Below are 21,766 nucleotides of genomic sequence, written 5' to 3' on the forward strand. Positions count from 1 at the left end.
GCTGGGGGTCAGAAAGCTCGGGTGGATCTATCTCCATGTCTTTGAGACAAGCGAGCGTTACTTTGTTGGAAAGGAGCTACTGTTTGGCTAACTCCGGTTATCTATCTTCCGAACTTGGTCCAGAAATGATCTGCTCGATAACGACGATGAAAGCTCGATAACGACGGAGACGGCGAAACCGATGGTGGCGTGGATTCTTGCCAAGGAGATTCGGGAGGACCACTGATTTGTGACATCGAAGGAAAAGCTGCACTTGTCGGAGTTGTTTCTTGGGGAAAAGGATGCGCTTTTGAAGGATACCCGGGTGTCTACTCATCACCAGCATATCCCAGCTCATACAAGTGGATAAGAGAAACTGTTGAGCCTGCTTTGAAAACAACAACTACTACAACGACAACGACCACAACGAGAACTACAGCTTCAGATGATCAAACCTTGACATTCAGCATAATCATGATGCTAGTTCCACTGTTTTCTTAGACAATTCGTTATCTGAACTTCAGAGTCTGCAGTGAATATTATTTTTTCTTTTTTGCAAATCAACACGTTTGTTTTTATATAAAATAGATAAATTGTCATAAGTCAGATAGAAAAAGGCCAGTTAGTTAATGAGCATGTTGTTCTTGTTGCAATATCCTCGTTGTCAAGTGATCTTGTCGTTGTGATCAAGCGGTAGATAATGTTGTACTACGAAAAAAATTTCTGTAAAATTATTGAGTCCCCTGGCGACAGATAAAACAAATTTGTGTGAAAAATTCCGGCGATCCTACGATAGGATTATGACCCGCTTCTTCTATTATTGCGGTTTAATAACAAACACCAGTTGGCGGCATTCCTCCATTAAGAATGGCGTCAGATAAATTGGTTTCAACTTAACAAAAGCAAATGTTTCCGGATCAACAAATCGATTGTTGAAAAACTATATAAAACTGGCGGAAAATTATCGAGGAATGAAAGAATGATAAAATTTGTTGCATTTTTATTTGGACTTTCCGTCCAGGCTAACAATAGCTTCAACTCGAGCCTTCAAACCTGCACCCACGAGTCAAATTACGGTTATTTCTCTCAAGATGCAACTTTGAGGATTGCTGGTGGAATACCTGTAGAAGAAAACCAGTGGCCTTTTATCGTCCAGCTTGCTTCTTTCGTAGACGTCGGAAACTCTTCCGAAGTCAAGGATTACTGCGGAGGAACTATTGTTGACGACTACTGGGTTCTTACGTATGATTTTTTTATAGCGATTTTTTACGGAAAATTTGAAGTGCTGCACATTGCTGTGATGGATCGGATAGAATCGTTGGCACTTTCAGTAATCTGGTGTTGAATGTTAACTTAACTATTGAAGAGACCCCAGGCGAGTATAACTTGACAACAGACTACTGGATAAAGCATCCACAATACAGGAAAAGTTTTATACCAGAGACTGAAAAAATTTTCATTCAATTTTGAAATAACTCAATAATAAGTGCAGAGACTAAGGATTTCAATCTTTGTTTAATCAAGTTTGAGGAGAATATCATCGAAGAAGACCCAGAAAACGATGTTCGAATGGCATGTCTTACAGACGTGGTCCCAAGTGATGGATCTAAATGTTGGATCGCAGGCTGGGGAGGAGAAAATGCGGGCGATTTTATGGCGGATACTTTGCAACAAGCGAGCGTTACTATTTTGGAAAGAAACTACTGCTTGGATAGTTCGGGTTATCTACCTCCAGAACTTGGACCAGATATGATCTGCGTTGGAAAACTTGATAATGACGAAGACGGCGCTGCCGACGGTGGTGTGAATTCTTGCCGAGGAGACTGGGGAGGACCACTAATTTGCGACATCGAAGGGAGAGCAGCACTTGTTGGCGTTGCTTCTTGGGGAAATGGATGCGCTTTGGAAGGATTCCCCAGCATCTATTCATTAGCAGCTCATCCCGACTCATACAAATGGATAAGAGAGACTGTCGAACCTGCTTTGATAACAACTACAACAACCACAACTACAGCTTCAAACGATCAAACCTTGACATTCAATGTTATCCTTCTGATCCTGATGCTATTTCGATAATTTTAAAATCATTCTCGCAAGTCAACACGTTTGTTTTTGTATAAAATAGATATATTGTCATTAGTCAGAAAGAAAAAGACCAGTTAGTAAATGAGCATGTTGTTCTTGTTGCCATATCCTCGTGGTCGAGTGATCTTGTCGTAGTTCTGGGTGATCGAGCGGTAGATAATGTTGTACTGCGAGCGGACGAGTCGGGCGCCATCTTGGAGTTTTCTGCAATGTCTTTCGTCGGCTTCGTAAATGTACTGAAATTGTCCGATGGAATAATAAAACATGGAAGTTTGAATCTACCTGCATGTAATCACGGATCTCGCCATTGGTCGCAAGTTTAGAAATCATCGTAGCGCGCTCAAGATGATAAGCTCCCTGTTCTTCAATGAGCATCAGCATGTAGATCTCACACTCTGAAAAAAGTCTCTAGAACGCACTGTTTATCCTCAAAAACTTACGTCTAAGCTGCACAAGCATGTTCTCCTGAACTTCAACGCCGAAAGTGTTTCCATCTTCGATCTTGGGAATCATCAAGGTGATCCAGTTGCGGAGAAGGATGACGGTATCGTAAAGGTTGAGGATCAATGGCTTCAAGAGAGTTGAAAGCTTGTGATTCGGCTCGTTGATCCCGATAGTGGGAGTTTCAAGCAGGGTTGGAAATGTAGCAGTGTAGTAATGTAGCAATGTAGCAATTGCTACATTTTTGCTACATGTTGATGTAGCAGGTGTAGCATGTACCAGCGTTTAAAAAGCGTGTAGCAAAGGGTAGCTTGCTACATTGCTACATTTTTCTGGGGATCATGATTTTTGTTCACTTCAAAGAAATTCTAGAGCAGATTTGTTATTATCGACTCCGAAATTCAACAGAAAATTTTCGTGAAAAAGCAAAAATTTCGTTCTAGAATGCATTCTTGCAAAAATAAACATGACGAAAATACATTTTACAGTAACATTTGTCGTAAGAGACGATTTTTCAGCGTCTAACCACTTTGAACGTCTCTTTTGAGACCTAACAATACTCATTAGCAAAGAAGTAATCTAGTTTGAATTTAAAAATTTGGCGATAAATTCGATTTCGATTTCGATTTGGCGATAAATTCGAGGAGATGAAGATTTTTATGTAGCAAGTGTAGCATGTAGCAGCGGTTTTCTTTGAGGGGATGTAGCGCGTGTAGCATGTAGCAGCAATATATTGCTACATTTCCAACCCTGGTTTCAAGATCAGCTGCTTCCGCCTTCTCGGATCCTTCTGATGTATCTGAATGCCGAATTTTAGAGGAGGTAATCAGAAACCTTTCTTACTCGAAACTTTGATGTCCAAAGAAAGGTTAGAATCCTTGTTCTCCAATTTGAGACCTTCGCTCTTCTTGATGCTGCCTCGTCGTCGCTTTTTGCCAATGGTGACTTTCTCAGCAGCGGAGTCAGTCGACTCAACGCTCATGCTTGATTCTGTCTTGGTGTCAGCGCCAGGGAGATCAGCGGCCTCGTTATTATTTTCATCGGCATTCTCAGCGTTGGCATTCTCCTCGTCGGCAGGTGCTGGGGGTTTCATACCGCCAAGGAGAAGACCGAGCGCTTGTTCGAGCTGCATTTGCTTTGCCTTTATAGAGCTCATGGATACAGCAATTTTTAAAAGATTTTTCTCCATATTTCGAATTTTGATTATTTCTAGGATTCTATGCAAAAGATACTTTGAGCTCTTTCCTGATTAGCTTCGGCAATCTCATCAAGCATCATTTCATATGATGAAACTGTTTCTTCCGTGAAATCACGAACTTCATCCTAATCAATCAAATTAGTAGAGGTCTAAGTTTTCAATTACCTGGAAATCACTTTTCATCATGCTATTCTGAAGAACTTCATCGAGCTTGGCGAGCTCTTCGGGGATAACAGTGCTCAAAACCTTCTCGGCCTTTTTCTGAAGCTTGGCTCTGTAGCTATCGACGACTGGGATGCAGTCGCGATCCAGAGAGACTAATGATGGTCGGGGCATGTTCCTTATTTTTAAATTTTAAAATGAGCTTCACATCATGAGAGAATAAAAATCAATTAATCGTGCGTTCACTACCTTTCAAATTTATAAACTAAAGACTATTTTGAATTTTTTCAATAACAGAATGGATGTTCTAGAAAATATGATTACATGTATACCAAAGTTGAACCCTGCCCGAGCAAGAACCTCCAATACCTTTTGGTATTTTGCCTTCCATGCGCAGATTTGAAGTTCAAAAGCTGTCAAGACCGGATACAAGACTGTCTCAGTGTCAGAGTGAAGAGCAGTAGAGTGTTGTCATAAAAAAACGTTGTTACCAGGTTCTTTCGCCAAAACATCGCTAGTCTCTTCAAGAGATCGTTCACCTTAGGTAGGACACTAGTAGGACATGGAGGAAGAAAAAGAAGCAAAGTCAAATAAGATACTAATATGGGAAACGCGAGTTCAGGTACTGTATTCGAACTGTCTTTAGTCGGACTGGCAGATTACTGCGTTAACTAACTTTGAAATAAGTGTTTGGACTGCCACTGTGTCGGCGTTCTAAATCAAATTGATGGAAAGGTGGTTTTATTCTCGGAAGATATTCTATCCACTCGAAGCATTCACACGCAAAAAGAAGATCTTCACAAGACGAAAAAGTGGAAGAAAAAGGTCACTGAAAAACTAAGCTTTGCTAACCATGGATTTTCCACGGGAAAACAAAAAAGAACACATGTTGCAGTCGGATTTCTATTTTGGATGACCATTGTCCTCATTGGTAGGCTTATCTGAAAATACTAATATTTTAATGGTTTAGCGAATTTTTACTCTCTGGAGAGATCCCGCGGCGTGACAACTTTTCTGACTTCGACTTGCCATAGAAACTACAAAAAGTGCGTGCGGATTGAAACGATGGACTTCTGTGCTTCTCTTATGAGAAAGTGCCGCGAAACAGGAAAATTCAACCTTTCTTACCGAACTGCTATCATGGAGGGAGGAGAAAAAGATGACGTCGTCTTTTCGGAAGAAGAAAACAACTTAAATCTTCGTCGATGTCAGAAGAAACAGTTTTACGATCAAAGCGTTTGCCGTCACCTTTGTTCTAAGACACTTGTTTTGAAATCAACGAAGACTGTTCCATTTTCACCCTGTGAATTGATCTGCTTCGAACTAACTAGATCATTTGATTCGGCCGGAGAGGTTTGTCCCACCCAAAAATACTGTTCAAATGGCTGCCCTTGTCCTTTTTACCAGTGTGAAAAATTTGAATGGCAACAGAAGCTGATCCCTGTTTTCGATCTGGAAAAGAGAACGTCTTCAATCGAAGCAGCGACAATTTCTGATGAGTCGATATCAGCAACGACTCCGTCAATAGAAACAGAACTGGAAGGAGACAACAAAACAGATGCTGACTCTTCATTCGATTTCATGACTGGTTGGTGGAAGGATCGCAAATCAAAAGCAGAAAAATTTTCATACGATTTTTCGGCAATTCTAGAATTACTTTCGAGCGACTTCTCCAATAGTTCTTCAACAACTACGTCTACAACAACTGCAACGTCAACGTCATCCACTCAATCCACGACCTTTTTATCGAGAACAACCCAGTCCACCGTGACAGAAAGTATCAAATCAAAAAGTTCTTTATCGACTGAATGGATAACTGGCCGGTGGACAGACCAGAAATCCAAGACATATCCGCTTCTTCTTTATGATTTTTCAGAAAGCAAAAAAGCAGTTCAGATAGAGACTTCTGACTCGTTTCTCTCCTATGAACGTTTTCAAGAAAAAATACCTGAAAGAAAGATAAAAAAATAACAAAATCATGAAAACCTTCAAGTCCACCGGTGCAACTTATCTCGAAGGGGAGCATTATCTGGTCGACGCTGAAGGAAACCTAATGAAAGTCAAGGAAAACGGAAACGAACCAATCTTTATTCCAAATCTTCGAAAGGATACGTAAGTATCAAATCTGCTCCTTCATCAACGAGCTGTCATTTTAAAGGGGATGGTTTGTATTCCATTTTGGTTCGTCGATAGGAACTCATCAAATTGAAATCAGGCGCAAGGATAAAGGCAAAAAGGTCTTTTCCGTCGTAGTCATCTGAAAACGGTCAAAAATTAAAAAACCCTTCTCGAATATCAAGAGTTTTTGACCGGTAAAAGTTCTCCATCAGGAAGGCCAGACAAATGCTATTACTACGCCCCCAACTACAACTTGAATCGTTTTGAAGAAGCACAGGGTTTTATTGCAAGCAAGCACTTTAATGCAAAGGTCTCTTCTGTCAGTTTGAACGGAGTTTTCCATCTTATGAGCATCATGCTCGGCGAAAAATGGATTAAACTTTCGAAAACTGTGGCGCTGAACAGAATCCGAGCAAGTGAAGAATTCGAGAAAGGATGGAAAAAGGGTGAAGTTGCTCTGCCCGTTCAATTCAGGGACCTGGACCCAGTCCATGTCATTCCATTGATAGGAGTTTGAAGCTGAATCTCGACTTAATTTCTTATAAGAATGAGCAAATAAACTCAAGAAAGATCGATTTAGGAAAGCTGCTTATTATTCTAGTGACAAGGAGCATCACGCTCTCTAACACACTGTACTCATTGTTGCTGGAGGTAGAAGGTAAGTATCTAGTTCTGGGCAGCGAGTGGATCGGGTCTCTTGTAAAATACGAAGAAAGATCAATTTGTTACTCGAAGTTATTTTCTTCAAGAGATCGATATTATACTGATCAAAGTGGCTTTAATAACGATGAATGCGAGTACTTTGGAAACGGAATCATCAACGATGAGAAAGTCTATTTTCAGAATTATGTTTTTGACACCACCTTTTTCATCAAATTTGGCTTCGGAAGGAATTAAAAATATCTAATTAGTCGATTCGTGACGTTCTGAAACGGAAAGGTTATTCTTAATTCTGTCGAAAAGAGAATATTGACATCGAGTTCATTCAACAAAAGCCATTGAAGAAAATGCATGCAACCAGCAATCCATTATTCGCATTTCACGACGACGTTTTTCCTTCTTTCGCCAAAAATGCTGTATCTCAACCCCGCTTTCCCGCTTCAAATTATTATTACAAAACACTTATTCCTGATAACATATTTTTCTCACTTAAAGAATTAGAGCATGTTTCAACTTTTGAGATGAAATTCGAGGAAACCGAAAAATTTCAAATCGAATTTGATTTTCAGGTGAAAATGATTTTTATTCTTTCTTTTATATTTTTAAAAGTCGACGCAAAATAACGGCGAATTCAAAATATTTGAACTAAAATTCTTCGATGAGGAAAGTCTATTGATATTAGGAAGTAACGCCAATCGTTCACTGTGGATTGATTCTAATTATTTTGATAAGAAAGCCATTTTTAAAATGAAGACACCTGAAATCAAAGAAGTCGAATTCTATTTTCATGTGAATGTGCCATCAGAGTCGTATTCTTTTGAGATCTTCGAGGAGTAGTTTCAATTGCAAAGCATTTATTAAGTATTTACCTAGCAGTAGCGTCTAACTCATATTGAAACTGAACAAAAAGAAAAACCAGGATCAAAGCGAAATTATAGACATAAAAGACATGTCTAAAGTTGTCAAAATGGAAAACAAAAAGGTCAGAGTAATCAAGTATGACAAGGGCGTTGGAACAAAAAATTTTCTTCATTCTTCTGATTTATCCTACCAAGTGAATGTTATATTACCGTCATCTCATTTTACTCTCGGAAGGTCTTAAATTTTAGGACTTGAAATCAGACCGAAAGTTTAAGGCCATAATAAGCCAAAGAAAATGTACCTTTCAGTCTTCGCATCAGTTCAAAGGAGTCTTTTCGAAAAAAATCGACGCTGAAACCTCCGACTGATTCTCAATTAACAGTGGCTAAGTATGTTTACTGGACAAAACACGCGATTGTTCACGGTCGAGTCCACATCTTTGGCGGATTCAATCGTATCACAAAAGTTGAGTGATAGTTAAATTTTAGTGTTACTTGACTTGATAATAGATTGCTCGGCTGGAAGGTTGTTTATTTATAGAATTAGAAGCTCATCTGAACTTTCCATATCATTTTGGACATGCAGTAGTAAGTGTTGATAAAGGCAGTCATGGTGAGGATTTATGATTAACATAAAATGTTTCCTTTTTCAGCAATTATTTGTTTTGACATGAAACGTGAACGAAAATGTGAAAAATTCAATGGAAAAGCCTCCAGAAAAATAAGGCCGACGAAAATCAAACATTCTGAAGGTGGCCTGGGGATCTACAAAGGTAGTCTAACAGCTATTGGTGGACATGGAGCAAACGGAACAGCTGAAAGATCAACTGACAATGGCTGGGTCTCCATAAATGCTCATCCAAGGTAATAGTGGGAAGGGCGATAACGGAGTTATACAGGATTTCAGATGGATAAGAAGCTTTTCCACGATAGGACTGCCTTCAGGAGTACTTTTGACAGTTGGCGGGCACGATTCCAAAAGAGGAAAAAGATTAAATGAAATATGGCGACTAATGGACAACGAATGGTCGAAAATTGGCTCTCTTTCTCAAGTAACCTTCTTGAAGCCTCGAAAATTTCTTAAATATTTATCTCAGGCTGTTGAATGGCCATCAACTATCCTGATCGAAAACTCTATTTATTTATTTCCTGGTCATGTTCATAGCGATAATCCGTTTTCAATGTTGTGGTCTTCATTATGTAAATCGCCCATCGAAAAAATTGACTTAGGTCAGGGTAAACGAAATCCATCATTTTAGAAAGATTTTCATGTAAGACAAACTTTTCATGATAATGTATTATTATTAGTTAGTATAGCGAATAAACTATGTCAGAATTTTCGGATTTCCTGAAAGATTCAAAAGACAACATTCTCTCCATCGATGTTATTGCAGAACAAGAAGGTGAAGCCAAGTATCCAGTTATTTTTGTTTCCCCTGTAGATTACTGTACTGAGTAGAACTGCTAGTATAGTTTGTCGATATACTGTATGAAATCAAGTTTTATATTTTCTTCAAAAATCTTATTTCGAAAAAAAAGTGTTTTCTGCTCAAAATATCTTCTATTTTACTTGATTCAATATCGACAATAGCTTCAGTAAGTTAAAATACACCACTAAAATCTTTATTTCGAGGATCGATAAAAAGATATCTTGCAATTTAAAGTAAACAGGCTTGACGGGTTTGTATAATAACTTCTTAATTATCCGCTCATTACATACCGAAAATGGTATTCATTCATCCTTACACTTTAAAATGCGCTTCTGCGAGATGAACGCGCATTATATTCCAAAAGGTTGTCCAGAAAAGAGATCTTACGCGACTCTGCCTTATGAAAGCGGACAGTTTTCATGGAGCGACATGCGGTTTTATGGCTCAGGTAATGACTCGCTGCTTATTTTATTTTTTTTGATAAAAGAGGAATTTATTCTAGTCCAGCCAAGTCGACATGCGTTCTACCACGGAATCGCTGGGTTCTTGCTCTGTGTCTTTGGATCGATTTCGCTAGTGCGTCCGATTTTCGCAGTGGCTAATTTTGTAAGAATCATGTTATTAATATCATATTAATTAAATGTAGGTAATATTTCTTGCTGGGTGCTTGATGATATTTGCGTCAACGATCAATGCTTTTGCACAGTCAATCAAAGTGACCTGCATTATTTGCTTGCTTACAACAATAACAAGTATTTCGATGAATATCTTTATTTTAAAGCAAATGTGGCTCATCAGGAAAGAACTGGTCGAGATTCACGGAAAGGCTTGATTCCCCAAGTTCCGATAATTGAAAAATAGATTATTGAAGAAAGCCGACAGATAAGCGCGAAAATGTCCTCGGACTTTGGGTCAGCGTTGGCTCTGTTATGGTAGGAGTTTTTGAAGTTCTTCTTGGACTATCTTGCCTAAGCGCGCTTTTCAATTACTGTAAGTCAAACATTCAATTTTTATGTCGATGATTTTTCAGATGAAATGGTCGAAAAAGCTGGGGCGAATCACGATCTCCGAATTTTGGCAAAAATTTACCCCGAAGTATACCGCGATGATGCTTCCAACGGTAAAAAAAACACCATCGTTTCATCGCTTTTCTATGTGTAGCTTCCTCGTTGTCTCCACCTCCGAACAGAAAAAGCGTCAAACACAATCATCAGCGAAGAACGCGAGTGAACAAACGCGCTAGCAGGAAATGTTCTCTTCTTTTTTCAACTAAATCAGTTGAAATAATCAAAGCAAGAGAGAACGCGGGGAAAAGTGTTTTGTCGAAGAAACCATACGCGCTGTCAGATCTCGGGGACGCCGGATACGCCGAGGATATCCTCCAAGACATCGAAAACGAGCAAACTGGAGGGGGCCTTGACGAAATCAACGGAATGGACTTTAACGCAGTTCAGCAACTAGACGACGAGGTCGACATTGTCATGAACGAAATCAACATGAACGAAAGCAACAACAGCGCTTTTGGACTGTTTGAAGAAGACGACGAGTTCTGTAATGACTTTTGTAGATATCGAGTGTAGAATAAAGCTAAGTCTCCCGCGGCGAATTCGATAAGCACCGAAGAATAAGTAGTTAGTCCTTATCCGGATAATACTGATTTAGAGCTAACTCGGTGCGACATCAAAATTTTTTTCCTTAAAAAATCATGATCAAGTCTATTTACATTTCGACTCTTATTTGAGTACCTTCTTTATTTTTCCGAACGTAAATCTAACTTGCTAAATCTGCATCTGATTAAATATTCTGACAAGGAGAATGAGACGTTCAAATGTGGCGGGTCGCTTCTGCCCTCGCTTGCAGAATTTGATCGGAGCGGCTCCAACCACCGCGGTATTGCGCCGCCTCCACCAAAGCCAAAGGCCACGTCGCCTATCTCACCGGCAAGAAAGGGTTTAAATTTCAACAGTTATTCTGACCTTCGAAATAATAACCACGAGAAACAGACAAAATGCAGGTTATCCAACTCAGGAATGATCCAAACTCTCAACAAAAAAATTTTAGACGAGAAAAATGCTCTTTGAAGATATTTTCAGCCTCGAAAATAAAATAATAAATACTTATGAAAAAAATTTTTTTTTTAATTGTTCGTTTTGATAGTTTCATAATGAAAAGTCACTAATTTTGTCACTAAAAGAAAGTCAACGAGTTCGGGATCACAAAAAAGAAAAAATAATATAGTAAAGCTGTCTTTGATATTTTTCATACTTTTGGTGATAATTGGAGTAGCGCACCACCACTCGGGCAAGAATCATAAGAAGCACAAGAAAATCAAAAATAAGCATCACGAGGTAATCTCTTGAAAAGGCGCACAAATGCTCTGAAAAAGAATTTTCGTAACGTTAGAATCTAAAGTTAAGAATCGTAGTGCTCTTTGAATTAAAATGAGATTTTGATGCAATAATGGGATTCTGATTACTTAAAAAATTTTTAGGGATCTGGCGAAGAAGAAAACCACCCACGAGGAAAGAAGCGAGTCAAACGAGCAGTGGTTGACCTCTACGATACAAATGAGAACTGAAGTGGACACTAATTGCCGCGCTTAAAAAATTATGAAGGGACGAAAAATATTCTGGCTGCCTATTTCTATTCAATAAATATAAAAACTTTTTATACTTGACAATCGTTATCGTTGTTTAACCTTTATCTGCCGGGCCCCGGAGCATCGAAATCGCAAAAACGATAATATCGTTTTTGTTCTTATTTTATGTAGAACAGCCGCAACTCAGAATGACAAGTGATGATTATCAGTTTGTTCGCCAGCCTAAAAAAGAAAAAATATCATTCATTGAATCGTAAAAATAGCAAATTATACTCCAGCTTTAGACTGTGAGATGACAGTGTCATCTTAACATTTTTTTCCGCGAGATAATTTACAGATGGAAACTCTAAAACTTGACTGAAGATCTTCCGGAATAAATTGTATGGCTAAAAACACGTATAGAAACGTGCGATAAATTTTTTAGTTTCGAAACCTGAATTTAAAGTGAACCACACTTTATTTTCAGTTTGGCTAAGCTGGATGAGCTTAAACTTTCCATGCTCCGACAATGTTATTTACACAGACTAGCAAATTCTAAAATCTAAATTCTAAAAAGTGAAATTTAAAAACTTCTAAGAAAAAAAAAGCAGGATTGCTTCAATATACCATTTATTGTCACCTGAGATAAATCATTGAATTATACCGCAAATATGATTAACCCCTCATAATTAACCTTTCACATTTTCTTCTCTAAACTAAGAGATTCTTTGAAAATCAGAGTTTGAAATGCTGTCAAAATATCCGTATTCGAAATTTTTCCGGACTGAGATATATCCTAAACATTGTGACAGAATCTTCCGCAGAATACGACAAAATCGCAAAATACTGTCGCATTTTATTACTCTTAAAAATAGAAATCACCTTTTAGCTCTTTTTTTTAATGATTCATGCAATCCGTGTGTTATTTATTAGTTTAAAAAATTCTTAATCGAATAAAAATTATATGATATTTTACAAATCATATTTACTAGAACGTCAACTGTTTTAACAAACAAGCAAAGGCTTAATACAGATCATGTTCGATTTATAAATAATATCTATTGTAACCCAAATTTTCCTACTACATTCAGTACGAACTTAATATTAGGATAAGATGAGAAAGTTTCTGTATAGAATTTAGTCCATCAGTTTCGGGTATGCACGGCGATCTTTTTGGCGCTAGAAGTTCGACGCTTGATGGTTACTTGAGGCCAGCGCTTTCCCTATAAAAGCGAGTCGCATCTAGAAATGTATGAAATATCACATATGAGTATTAAATTATTTCTCTGTTTCATTTATGTAACAAATGCCCGTTATAATCAGTTTCTTGATTTTTGGGAAGCGGCAGATGAGTTTTCCTTTAAGCTAGGAAAATCACTAGAGAAAAAGAATGGAACTTACCTTATTAGAAAATACGACAAGGTCAGAGAAGTGATGAAATTCTATAAAAATGGAGAATTCGGTGATTGTCGCTATGGCAAGAGAAACCAGATGACTTTCCAGCCATCCTACGAAGAAATTTACGTTGAAGAGTTCGATATGAAAAAAGCGCTCTCGGAAAATATTCTTAATTTTGCAAATATGCTTGAAGACTGGATTAACTCCTACGTTTGTCTCGGATATAATGGCAAAAAGAGAGTGCTTACAAATGCTAGGGAATCTGTAGAAGAAATTAAATCATTGGCAATATTGCCTGAGTATCAACCTCAAGAGTTCTCTTACTTCTCTACTTATGGAACATACGCAGAAGCAAAAGCCGAATGCTTGAATGAGGGCGGTTGGCTCTTTACACTTGATGATAACGAAGAAGACAGAAACAGATTCGACTATTTTCTATCGCTGATGATTATTCCGTGGGGAACACGATGGATTGAAACAGAAAACATGTGTGCTACAACAAACAAGAAAGGAGAAATTGAGGATCTCGGTGAATATGTAGGAAGCACTGAACAAATCCAAAGATGCAATAGAGGCACTCACGGACTGTGTGAAAAAGGCCAATATCTGCCACAATGTAACGAAAAAATCCTCGCGAATAGTAATCAAGAGTGTCCAACTGGGCAAGTGCTAAAATGTTCGAGTCCGTGCGCAGAGAAAATGGACTGCTACGATGTTGCCGCCGGTCGAACAACTGATTATTTCTGCGGACTGAATACTGTCCCAGCACTGCAGGTTGTCTGTGGCTGTCCCGAAGGATACATTTGGAAATCTGACCATGGATCCGAGAAGCATTGCGTAGCGATTAACGAATGTGGTTGTAAAGACTCTCAGCTCAATCTCGAAGGCAATACCTGGGTATAGGGGTCGACTATTTATCTAAATAAATGCTAATTGGTGTTCCTAAGCGTAACAAACGTTTAAAAAATATTAGACAATTCTTACTGATGATTGATGATATCAATAAAATATACCTTGACCCTTATTTATAGTCACTCTCTGATATCGGACGTGTTGTCGATGATTGTGAGAACGGAAAATGCATTTGCAAGGGACTGCTGTTTGGATGGGATTGCGAGCAATATAAGAGCCCATGTGATGAATTTGAAAATTGTGATACACTCGTTTGTGAGAAACCAGCTGTTTCGACAAGACTAGGCTCACACTTGAAAAGTATAACGACGGCTGATCGATACGAGCTTGGCTTAGAGTTCACTTGCAATGAACATAAAACGTATTACGATGAAGACCTCTATGATTATTGGCATCGATACAGCGTTGTGATAAACGGTCCTTCATATACGCGAACGTCAGGTGACTGGATGTGGTTCGGCATCAGTCACTTCACAAAACACGATCCGGACGAGTTCAGCGTAATCATGTAAGCGTGCTTATTTCCGAATTTTCTTAAATATTTTACGTTGAAGAGAGTGGCCACGATTAGCTTCCGGTGATGTGCGGGCCCTATGCAAAAAAAACGCGGATGGAAGTTACGATTGGAACAAGGTCAAAGTTTTTCAAGATTATGATGATGCAACTGAGACTTATACAAAAACCATTTTTGCGAATGGTGAAAAGGTTTTTGAAGAGAGTTATAATGTCGTTACAGATATTCACAATGTCACATGGTGGCCCTTTCCATACAATGGAAATCTAGGAGTAAATCTAGGTCCCAGGGAATCAGGCCAGTTTCCCGCAGAAGGATCTATGAATCGAAATTTTTACTATCGAAAACTAGAGGCTGGTGGTTGCCTGACACCAGAGGGTGAGTATGTCGATAAGGGTTTTCGAACATGGTCTTGCGAAAGGGGTAATTGCGAATGTGGAGACGATGGTTACATTTGTGATGCCTTAGATGTCGAACCTACTGATCCTTGCGAAAATTATGATAACTGCACGACTTTCATCTGTAGCACGCCAAGATACACTGTAGCAGGAGCAGAAGGAGTCATTGCCATGCTTATACCAGATAAGAACTACCAGATCGGATTCGAAATGACATGCTATGATGGCCTTATAAACGGTTTTTACGCGCCAAGAATTTGGAGTGAGAGCCAACCAAGATGGTTCGAAGTTTTTCAGGAAGACGGAGAATGGAGCTACTCATATTTTATATCAACGTACGATTAAATTTTATTTATAAATTAACCTTTTCTAGAGAGTATGGGTCGCGGTTCAACTCGAAAAATTACACAATGATAACTCCACGTTGTGCTAGAGGAGAATGGAACAAAATTATTTTAACACAGACCTACGATGAGCTAGCAGATACTTACAGAAAGAAAATATTTGTATATGATTGGTATCATATGGACACGCCAATTTACGGATCACATTTTTCTCCATATCAAGATGAACTCTCTGTGGCTATCGGTGGTGGCACTGATGACAAAGAAACGGCAGAAGGGACAAAGTTGAGAAATTTTTACTACAGAAAAGTCAATCCTGGTGGCTGTTTCTTGCCTGATGGTCAATACGTAGACCATGGTTATTCAATCGATTCTTGCGACAAAGGGAGGTGCCAGTGCAATGATGGTTTATTTCCCTGCGAGAGATACACAAATCCATGTTTCGGTCAAGCAAACTGCGATACTTTGCTCTGTAGTATGGAAAGAAATGCAACTAACGGCGAAGAAGCGATAGTTGGCAAAATTGAAGCCTATCATAGCTACGAAATGGGAATGGAACTAACTTGCACGAACACGAGTCTTGAAGAGGGAAGCAGCGCGAGCGATGAATGGCTTTCTGCACATATCTGGGACGGAGACATGTCAAGAAGCTTTGGTCAAGAATTCTTATTGAGTGAAAATGACTCAGAAGATTCAAGATTAAGCTTCAATCGAGGCAATTTTTGGATGTTTGTTCTTCAAGCTACTTCATATTGGGGTTCTAAATTTATTATTGGAAGGTAAGTTCTTATTTTTTGTAGCCTTTTAATTAAATTTTAGTGAATATCCTGTTGGAGTTCCGAATCATTGGAATGGAAGAGGGTTCCATGTCGTTCGTCCAAACTGCATCGAAGGATGGAACACCATGAAAATAGTCCAAACATATGATGGTACTACTGATACATACACAAAATCTATCCACGCAAATGGAAAGGTTGAGTTCACTGCGACATTTCCTGCTGCTGACTCTGAAATGTACGAGGGCGAACTAACCGTTGGAATCGGTCCCGGTCATCCTCGATGGAGCGCTCCAGTAAACACAATGATGAGGAACTTTTATTATCGAAAACTTGACTAAACTGAAGCAACCTTTTGAATTCTTTATTTTTCTGTCTTTTTTACCTTATAATCACTTCTTTCTGTCAATCAAATATATTCGGAAATAAATAATTATAAATTTAATTTTTGTAACCTTGAGAACTCTTCAGACTCAAGTTTGAGTTATTTTTTGGGATTTTATTTCAGAATTTGGATGATAACAACGATTGGCAAATAGAATGTTTCTAAAATAAACTGATTGTTCAGAACTTGACGCTCATCTTGTACTCGATGGTTTTGAGATCCATTGTCTTGAGAAAATCGTCCATTTCCACAGAGGGCATTTCGTTTGGTGAATATCGAGATTCGTCGTTGACGCTTTCGTAGACCACTCTTTTGGCGATCTTTAGTAGTTTATTATTGGCAGTTTGAATTCGTGTTATACCTGTGCAAGTTGATCATCTCCGATATTTGATCCAACCATTTGCCTGAGAATTTTGAGCACTTCTTCCATGGAAATCTTCCCATTTCCGTCCCCATCAAAGACCTCGAACATCAACTTTGCTTTGTGATACGCCGAGTTGAGATCATTTTCTTCAGTGTCAGGTCGGGTCGGTTGAAAGTGAGCCAGGACAAAACAGAAGCGGTCAAAAGAGCAGTGCTGTGGCCCATCAGGAGGTAGAAATAAGTCGATTATTCGTTCCGCGAGGGGATTTAACGCGAACGCAGGGATTTTGGAGAGGTCCTCACGTGATAGATACCCTTAATTAGCTGTCAATTCAAGATGATAATATTGGGCTAAAGATAAAGGCTGGGTTAGGGAAAGATCGAGGGTAAGAACTGTCCATAGAAAAATAGAGTCATTATGAACCTTTTTTAGTCTTGTCTAAGTCAACAAATCTGTGCCACAGGGTTTTAATTTTCTGCACCGGCAATTTCGTATCCTTCTTTATCTGGTCAACATCTTCCACAGGTGGGGCCGAGTTGGAATTTCCCATTTTCTCTCGCAGCTAGTAATAGTTTCTGAGAGCACTTGAGCTTTGTTGTCCCACAGAAATTTTGCTTGTTTTATTGGCTTTTTTATTTGCAGAAATCGCTGTCCATGCGTGATTTATGAGAAATTTCTTTTGAATGAGCTTTTTAATCAAATAAAATTTATCATAAAATTTGTAAAAAAAAATCTGAAAATGAAAGGCTTCCTAAGAAAAAAATGATTCTAGCTCTTTCCTGAATATTCTCTTCCTTGATTTTTGGGAGGAAATTCTCTGTCTCTTATTTTTTTGCCAGCTTATTTTTTCAAGTATCGATCTGCGAGTCTTTTTGCTCACAATCGCGAGACGGTTTTAAATTCCTCTCAGCGCCCCAATTTATTTTCCCGCGTGCTTATCGATGCCAGTCACGGTATATAAAAACAAGGGATGATAAGTTTTACTGCCGCGCTTATGACTCTCTTCAGTCTTATTTTGAACGCTTTATGATCTTGAAGCAAGTCGTAAAACAACGTTTTCGGAAATTTCGACAATCAAATTTGTCTCATTTGAGTTTTTTTAATAGCATCTTGTTTTTGGCAGTTCAAAATATTTTTATACAGTTTAACTTGTTTTACGCAAGATTAAGTCTCTTCTGCACCTCAAGCATCACTTCCGAAATGCGGTCTAAACAAGCATAAAACCAGAAGCTCCTTCTATGTCATTTTTACCGAGATATTCTTCATATCCATTTAGTTGAATTAAATCTTGCGCTTTTGAGCCCAGGTTTTGCATCGTCTGAGCCATCAATTTTCCGTGAAAAACAAGCGTGTCAGGAGTATATTCCAGAGCGATATTAATTGTCCTCTCAGCCGATTCTTGGCCAGTTTTGAAGCCTTGTTTCAAAGCATCGGCAATTTCCGGGTGGTCGCGAACTAGAGCTAAAATGGAGAAAGAAGATGTTTTGGAAGCTCTTTTTACCTCGGCTGAGCTCCGGCCAGAAAATGATGAGCGACGAAATACATACAATCAGCATGTACAAAAGCATCGAGCAAATAATTGAGGATTCTTTTTCGTACGTGACATTTTGAGCGTTAACAACTAAATCTTCCATCTTTAGTTCCTCCTCATTTGCCTCGTTGTCCTCCATGTCTTCTTCTTTTTCGTCGTTTATGCTCTTTTCCAGCATCAAAATGGTCAACTTTTCCTCGAGCGCGTAGTTTCTGTCAGTAAGTTCGGAAATTTCTCGTTGTTTTGCGCAAACTTGCTCTTCCAGCTCGATTTTCTCAAGTTGAGTTGTCATGTCAGCATCTTCAAGCTTGGCGATTTTTTCGTTGAGAGAAAACAGCTCCTCTTCTTTTCGAATTTCAAAGTCTTCAAAGCTCGACACTTTATCCTTGAGCAATGCAAGTTCTGCCTTCAATATTTCATCGGTTTCTTTATCTTCGTCTTTCGTTGATCTGAGGTTGCCGATTTCTTCTTTCAGCTTCTCATTTTCTGGCAAAAGTTCTTTGAGATCCTCGGCACTTTCAGAGCCAGTTGAGATGTTGTGAATTTCAGATCGAAGCGCTTCAATCTCTCTTTCGAGTTTTTCATTTTCAACTCTAAGTGTGTTGTCTTCTAACACTTGATTGTTGTTTTTCAAGTCTTCAAGTTCTTTGAAGAGTTTCTCATTCTGTTCTTTTAGCTCATCGTTTTCATCTGATAATCTAAAAAATCGTGTTATATTAAGACAGATAAATGGAGAATAAACCGGTCGACTCGTTCTTGTCCATTTTCGAGCTCCTCGTTCTGCGAATTCTGAAGATCTTCGATCGCCATGTTCAATTTCTTTATCTCAGAGTCATGCGATTGTTCTCTATCATGCAATTTTTCTTCAAACGAACTAAGAAGCTTTTCTTCCAACTCTTGAAACTTGCTTCTTTCTTCCTCCAAATTCTTTTTGTGGATCACCTCGTCCCTCAGAAAGTTCTTGATTTTCTCGTCTTGGAGATTGATGAATTTTGTTTTTTCTTCAACGATTTTTTCTAGCGCTGTTATTTCGTCAGAATGATCGGACTTTAGCTTGAGGATTTCTTCGGTAAAACTAGCATGTGCATCTTTTAGCTGCTCTTTGATTGAATCAAGGCCTTGCTCGGTCATTTCTTTTTCCAACTTTGCAATTTCTTCCCTATTAAAAATTTTAGATTCGTAGCGACATTCAACAGGTTTTCTAAAAGGACTTACTTCATATTTTTGTTTTCTTCTAACTGCGCTTTTGCATCCTTTTCGTATTCTTGCAACAGTTTTTTCATATCGTTGTATTTGTCGAGGTCTGACTGGATTTTATCGCGGCAGGATGAGACTGATTCTAGCAGCTTTCTTCGCTCTGATACCATTTCTTCTTTCCCATCTAAATAAGTTCCGACAGGTTCTTCTTGCTCGATCACATCTGCCAGTTCGTCAAGTGTATCCTCTAAATTGACCGTTTTTTATCAAAAAAGTGGTAAAAAACTAACCAAAAAGCGAGACATAATGCTCCTGCATTTCCAAAAGCACCGAGTTCGACGCTTCCAATTTCTCATCAAGCTCCGCAATCGTGCCACTAATTTCATTAATAACCACGTGATCCATCTCTAGCATTTAAAATCTCTCCCGTTCATCATCAAAATTCCCCATAATCGCTCTCACGCAATAAAATCAAATTTTAAAAACACGAAGTCAAGGTACTAAAGATGCCCAAAAACAATAAAAAAAATCGATTCATGGCGCGACAGAATGACTCAATTATCAGGCCCTTCGATTGGGAAAAAAGAAAAGGCACTTGATATTTCGTCAGAAACAATTGAGAGCTCAGGTTGATAATGAATTAGATTTTGAAAACTTGATGTTCCCACCCCCAACTCTTAATTTCCAGGGCTTACCGGGCTTGGTCAAGGTCACTGTTTAGCTCGTCAATCTTTTTCTTCGCCGCGGCTTTCTGTTCTTCTGAGGATTTTCGGTGCTTCTCGATTTCTTCGTTGAAATCCTGGTGAAAAAAATTGAAATCAAGGAAGAGGATTAGAGACGAAGGAAAAAAACTGACCTGGCATTCGAAAGCAAGTCTGGTCGCCGTGTGATCCATAATCTCGAAGCACTTTCGTTTGACGCTAGAAGCCGCGCCGGGCGAGTAGCTGCAGACTAGCGCAGCGATTGTCACCCGCCGCGTGCGACTGGCAACAAAATCTGAAGGCAGAAGTTGGCGATAAGCGCCAAGAAAGAGAGATCTCGTTGTTGACCCCGGTTGACCCCGCTTTGTATCATGTTTTGATTTACCCTACCTAAGAGCATGGCTCGTTGACGCCCAAAGCCCCAGGAGTACGTGAACTTTGTTTCAACGTCGAAGCTAAAAGATATTTCTTCAAGCACCAAATTTTTCTGTACCTCATGACTTCTCCTTCCTCATCGATGAATAAAATAATCGAGGTTGAGGTAAATTTTGGCGTCGCAGCTACTGAAATCTTGTTTCGAAACAATCCATAAGCCAGAAACTTGGACCCTTCCGGCTGCGGCTCCCAAGCTCCGACTCGATGCTTCGTCGATTCTCCAATTTCCAATCGATGCTCACTGCCATCAACTTTCAGAAACGGACTTTTCAGGGTAGCTTCAATGTTGTTGACATCTTCGACGATGAGCTCATACTTTTTCCCAAGTTTTTCAAATGGCGTATTTTCTGTATTCATTTCTTTCAGCGTATCATGCAGGGAAACATCCTTAGGATCATCTTCATCGTCGTCATCTTGGAATAGTTCTTCGCACTCATCGACCTGGTATTCTAAGTTCTCGAGCTGTAGCCTCGCCTTTTCCAGCTTTTCAGAGAGCTCTCTGTACCCCTCTCCGTCTAGGTCGCTCGCCAACCCTGCCAATCTTTCTTCATAACTTTTGATTTTTATTTTGTATTCATCGAGCAATTTCTGCTTCTCTACAAAAATAGAGCGAAAATCTATCGTCATGTTTTCAACCGATAATGTTCTGCGCCGGATAACAAATGAGGCAATTTAAAAGCGGCGTTTACGATGAGCGCCAATAGTAAAAAAAAACAGTGCACTCGGATTAACTTTGATTCCGGGCGCTTTTCAAATGTCAGAAGAATAATTCTTGAATTTTATATTTGAGGCGTTCAGAATTCTACATTCTGTAATTGGCTTTGATGAAGATAATTTCAGAAAATAAAAGTAGATAAGTTTCAGGATGTGTAGGCATTTATATGCATGGATAAGCGGCTCCTGATGTGTTTCTAATTCCATCGATTTCAGCGCCCAAGTCAGTCGAGAAAAGAGTTTCAGAGATGGAGGATGACAATGTTTACAGTAGCAGGAGAGTTTTAGAGAATTTTTACGTGAAAGAAAATTTGATTTTTTATGAACTCAAAAAAGGACTTCGAATGTGTTTGGAATTGTTTTTCTTCTGTCCATTTTGATAACATTTATTTGCTTTATTGGTTTCATAAGGTATCAAATAATTCATTTTTGTCAACTTCAAATAAGAAAAATTCAGAATCTACATAAAGCTCGTCATTTCCACATTGAATCAGCCTAAGAGACCCTGCACAGCTAGGTTCGATAACTAGAGCAAGCAATAATTTCAATTCATTTGCAGTAGCATGTATCAATCTCGACGGGCAAG

General features: G+C 38.9%; 8 protein-coding genes and 1 long non-coding RNA gene across 10 annotated transcripts; 5 read left to right on the forward strand and 4 right to left on the reverse strand.

Moving 5' to 3' along the window:
* The first annotated feature begins 958 nt into the window (after window positions 1-958).
* Window positions 959-2,117, forward strand: LOC145712176 (serine protease 1-like). The gene is made up of 3 exons (XM_081789862.1): window positions 959-1,221; window positions 1,263-1,408; window positions 1,472-2,117. Exons 1-3 carry the CDS (start codon window positions 959-961, stop codon window positions 2,053-2,055), a joined length of 993 nt encoding a protein of 330 aa, XP_081645988.1. The 3' UTR covers window positions 2,056-2,117.
* LOC145712177 (proteasome activator complex subunit 3-like) lies at window positions 2,100-2,848 on the reverse strand. Its single transcript, XM_081789863.1, has 4 exons — window positions 2,832-2,848; window positions 2,505-2,752; window positions 2,347-2,459; window positions 2,100-2,300 (listed from the first exon to the last, which is right to left on the reverse strand). Exons 1-4 carry the CDS (start codon window positions 2,846-2,848, stop codon window positions 2,139-2,141), a joined length of 540 nt encoding a protein of 179 aa, XP_081645989.1. The 3' UTR covers window positions 2,100-2,138.
* Window positions 2,849-3,080: 232 nt separating this feature from the next.
* On the reverse strand, window positions 3,081-4,070 carry LOC145709457 (uncharacterized). Its single transcript, XM_081787144.1, has 4 exons — window positions 3,869-4,070; window positions 3,750-3,828; window positions 3,349-3,645; window positions 3,081-3,304 (listed from the first exon to the last, which is right to left on the reverse strand). Exons 1-4 carry the CDS (start codon window positions 4,037-4,039, stop codon window positions 3,096-3,098), a joined length of 756 nt encoding a protein of 251 aa, XP_081643270.1. The 5' UTR covers window positions 4,040-4,070; the 3' UTR covers window positions 3,081-3,095.
* A 320-nt stretch (window positions 4,071-4,390) lies between these two features.
* On the forward strand, window positions 4,391-5,836 carry LOC145712178 (uncharacterized). Its single transcript, XM_081789864.1, has 3 exons — window positions 4,391-4,487; window positions 4,553-4,796; window positions 4,836-5,836. The coding sequence occupies exons 1-3, from the start codon at window positions 4,428-4,430 to the stop codon at window positions 5,834-5,836; spliced, it is 1,305 nt and encodes a 434-aa protein (XP_081645990.1). The 5' UTR covers window positions 4,391-4,427.
* Window positions 5,837-7,565: 1,729 nt separating this feature from the next.
* LOC145711354 (uncharacterized) lies at window positions 7,566-8,980 on the forward strand. Of its 2 annotated transcripts, XM_081789072.1 has the most exons (6): window positions 7,566-7,969; window positions 8,014-8,116; window positions 8,157-8,367; window positions 8,411-8,555; window positions 8,601-8,733; window positions 8,859-8,980. In XM_081789072.1, the coding sequence occupies exons 3-6, from the start codon at window positions 8,174-8,176 to the stop codon at window positions 8,960-8,962; spliced, it is 576 nt and encodes a 191-aa protein (XP_081645198.1). In that variant the 5' UTR covers window positions 7,566-7,969; window positions 8,014-8,116; window positions 8,157-8,173; the 3' UTR covers window positions 8,963-8,980. The 2 variants fall into 2 exon arrangements, with proteins under 2 accessions (XP_081645198.1, XP_081645199.1); XM_081789073.1 differs by having other exon boundaries at window positions 7,566-8,116.
* Window positions 8,981-10,990: 2,010 nt separating this feature from the next.
* On the forward strand, window positions 10,991-11,613 carry LOC145712183 (uncharacterized). Its single transcript, XR_014135208.1, has 2 exons — window positions 10,991-11,281; window positions 11,425-11,613. It is a non-coding gene; the product is annotated as an uncharacterized LOC145712183 (long non-coding RNA).
* A 1,171-nt stretch (window positions 11,614-12,784) lies between these two features.
* LOC145696309 (uncharacterized) lies at window positions 12,785-16,273 on the forward strand. Its single transcript, XM_081773326.1, has 5 exons — window positions 12,785-13,806; window positions 13,941-14,329; window positions 14,376-15,068; window positions 15,107-15,856; window positions 15,897-16,273. The coding sequence occupies exons 1-5, from the start codon at window positions 12,946-12,948 to the stop codon at window positions 16,192-16,194; spliced, it is 2,991 nt and encodes a 996-aa protein (XP_081629452.1). The 5' UTR covers window positions 12,785-12,945; the 3' UTR covers window positions 16,195-16,273.
* A 64-nt stretch (window positions 16,274-16,337) lies between these two features.
* Window positions 16,338-17,311, reverse strand: LOC145703600 (calcineurin B homologous protein 1-like). The gene is made up of 3 exons (XM_081780985.1): window positions 17,026-17,311; window positions 16,600-16,916; window positions 16,338-16,558 (listed from the first exon to the last, which is right to left on the reverse strand). The coding sequence occupies exons 1-3, from the start codon at window positions 17,150-17,152 to the stop codon at window positions 16,418-16,420; spliced, it is 585 nt and encodes a 194-aa protein (XP_081637111.1). The 5' UTR covers window positions 17,153-17,311; the 3' UTR covers window positions 16,338-16,417.
* Window positions 17,312-17,702: 391 nt separating this feature from the next.
* On the reverse strand, window positions 17,703-21,093 carry LOC145712179 (uncharacterized). Its single transcript, XM_081789865.1, has 10 exons — window positions 20,525-21,093; window positions 20,422-20,486; window positions 20,187-20,326; window positions 20,026-20,129; window positions 19,621-19,706; window positions 19,349-19,577; window positions 18,876-19,292; window positions 18,104-18,831; window positions 17,854-18,063; window positions 17,703-17,809 (listed from the first exon to the last, which is right to left on the reverse strand). Exons 1-10 carry the CDS (start codon window positions 21,091-21,093, stop codon window positions 17,757-17,759), a joined length of 2,601 nt encoding a protein of 866 aa, XP_081645991.1. The 3' UTR covers window positions 17,703-17,756.
* Window positions 21,094-21,766: the final 673 nt, after the last annotated feature.

This window comes from Oikopleura dioica, chromosome 1, assembly GCF_907165135.1.
Source record: "Oikopleura dioica chromosome 1, OKI2018_I68_1.0, whole genome shotgun sequence".
NCBI classification, from domain to species: Eukaryota; Metazoa; Chordata; class Appendicularia; order Copelata; family Oikopleuridae; genus Oikopleura; species Oikopleura dioica.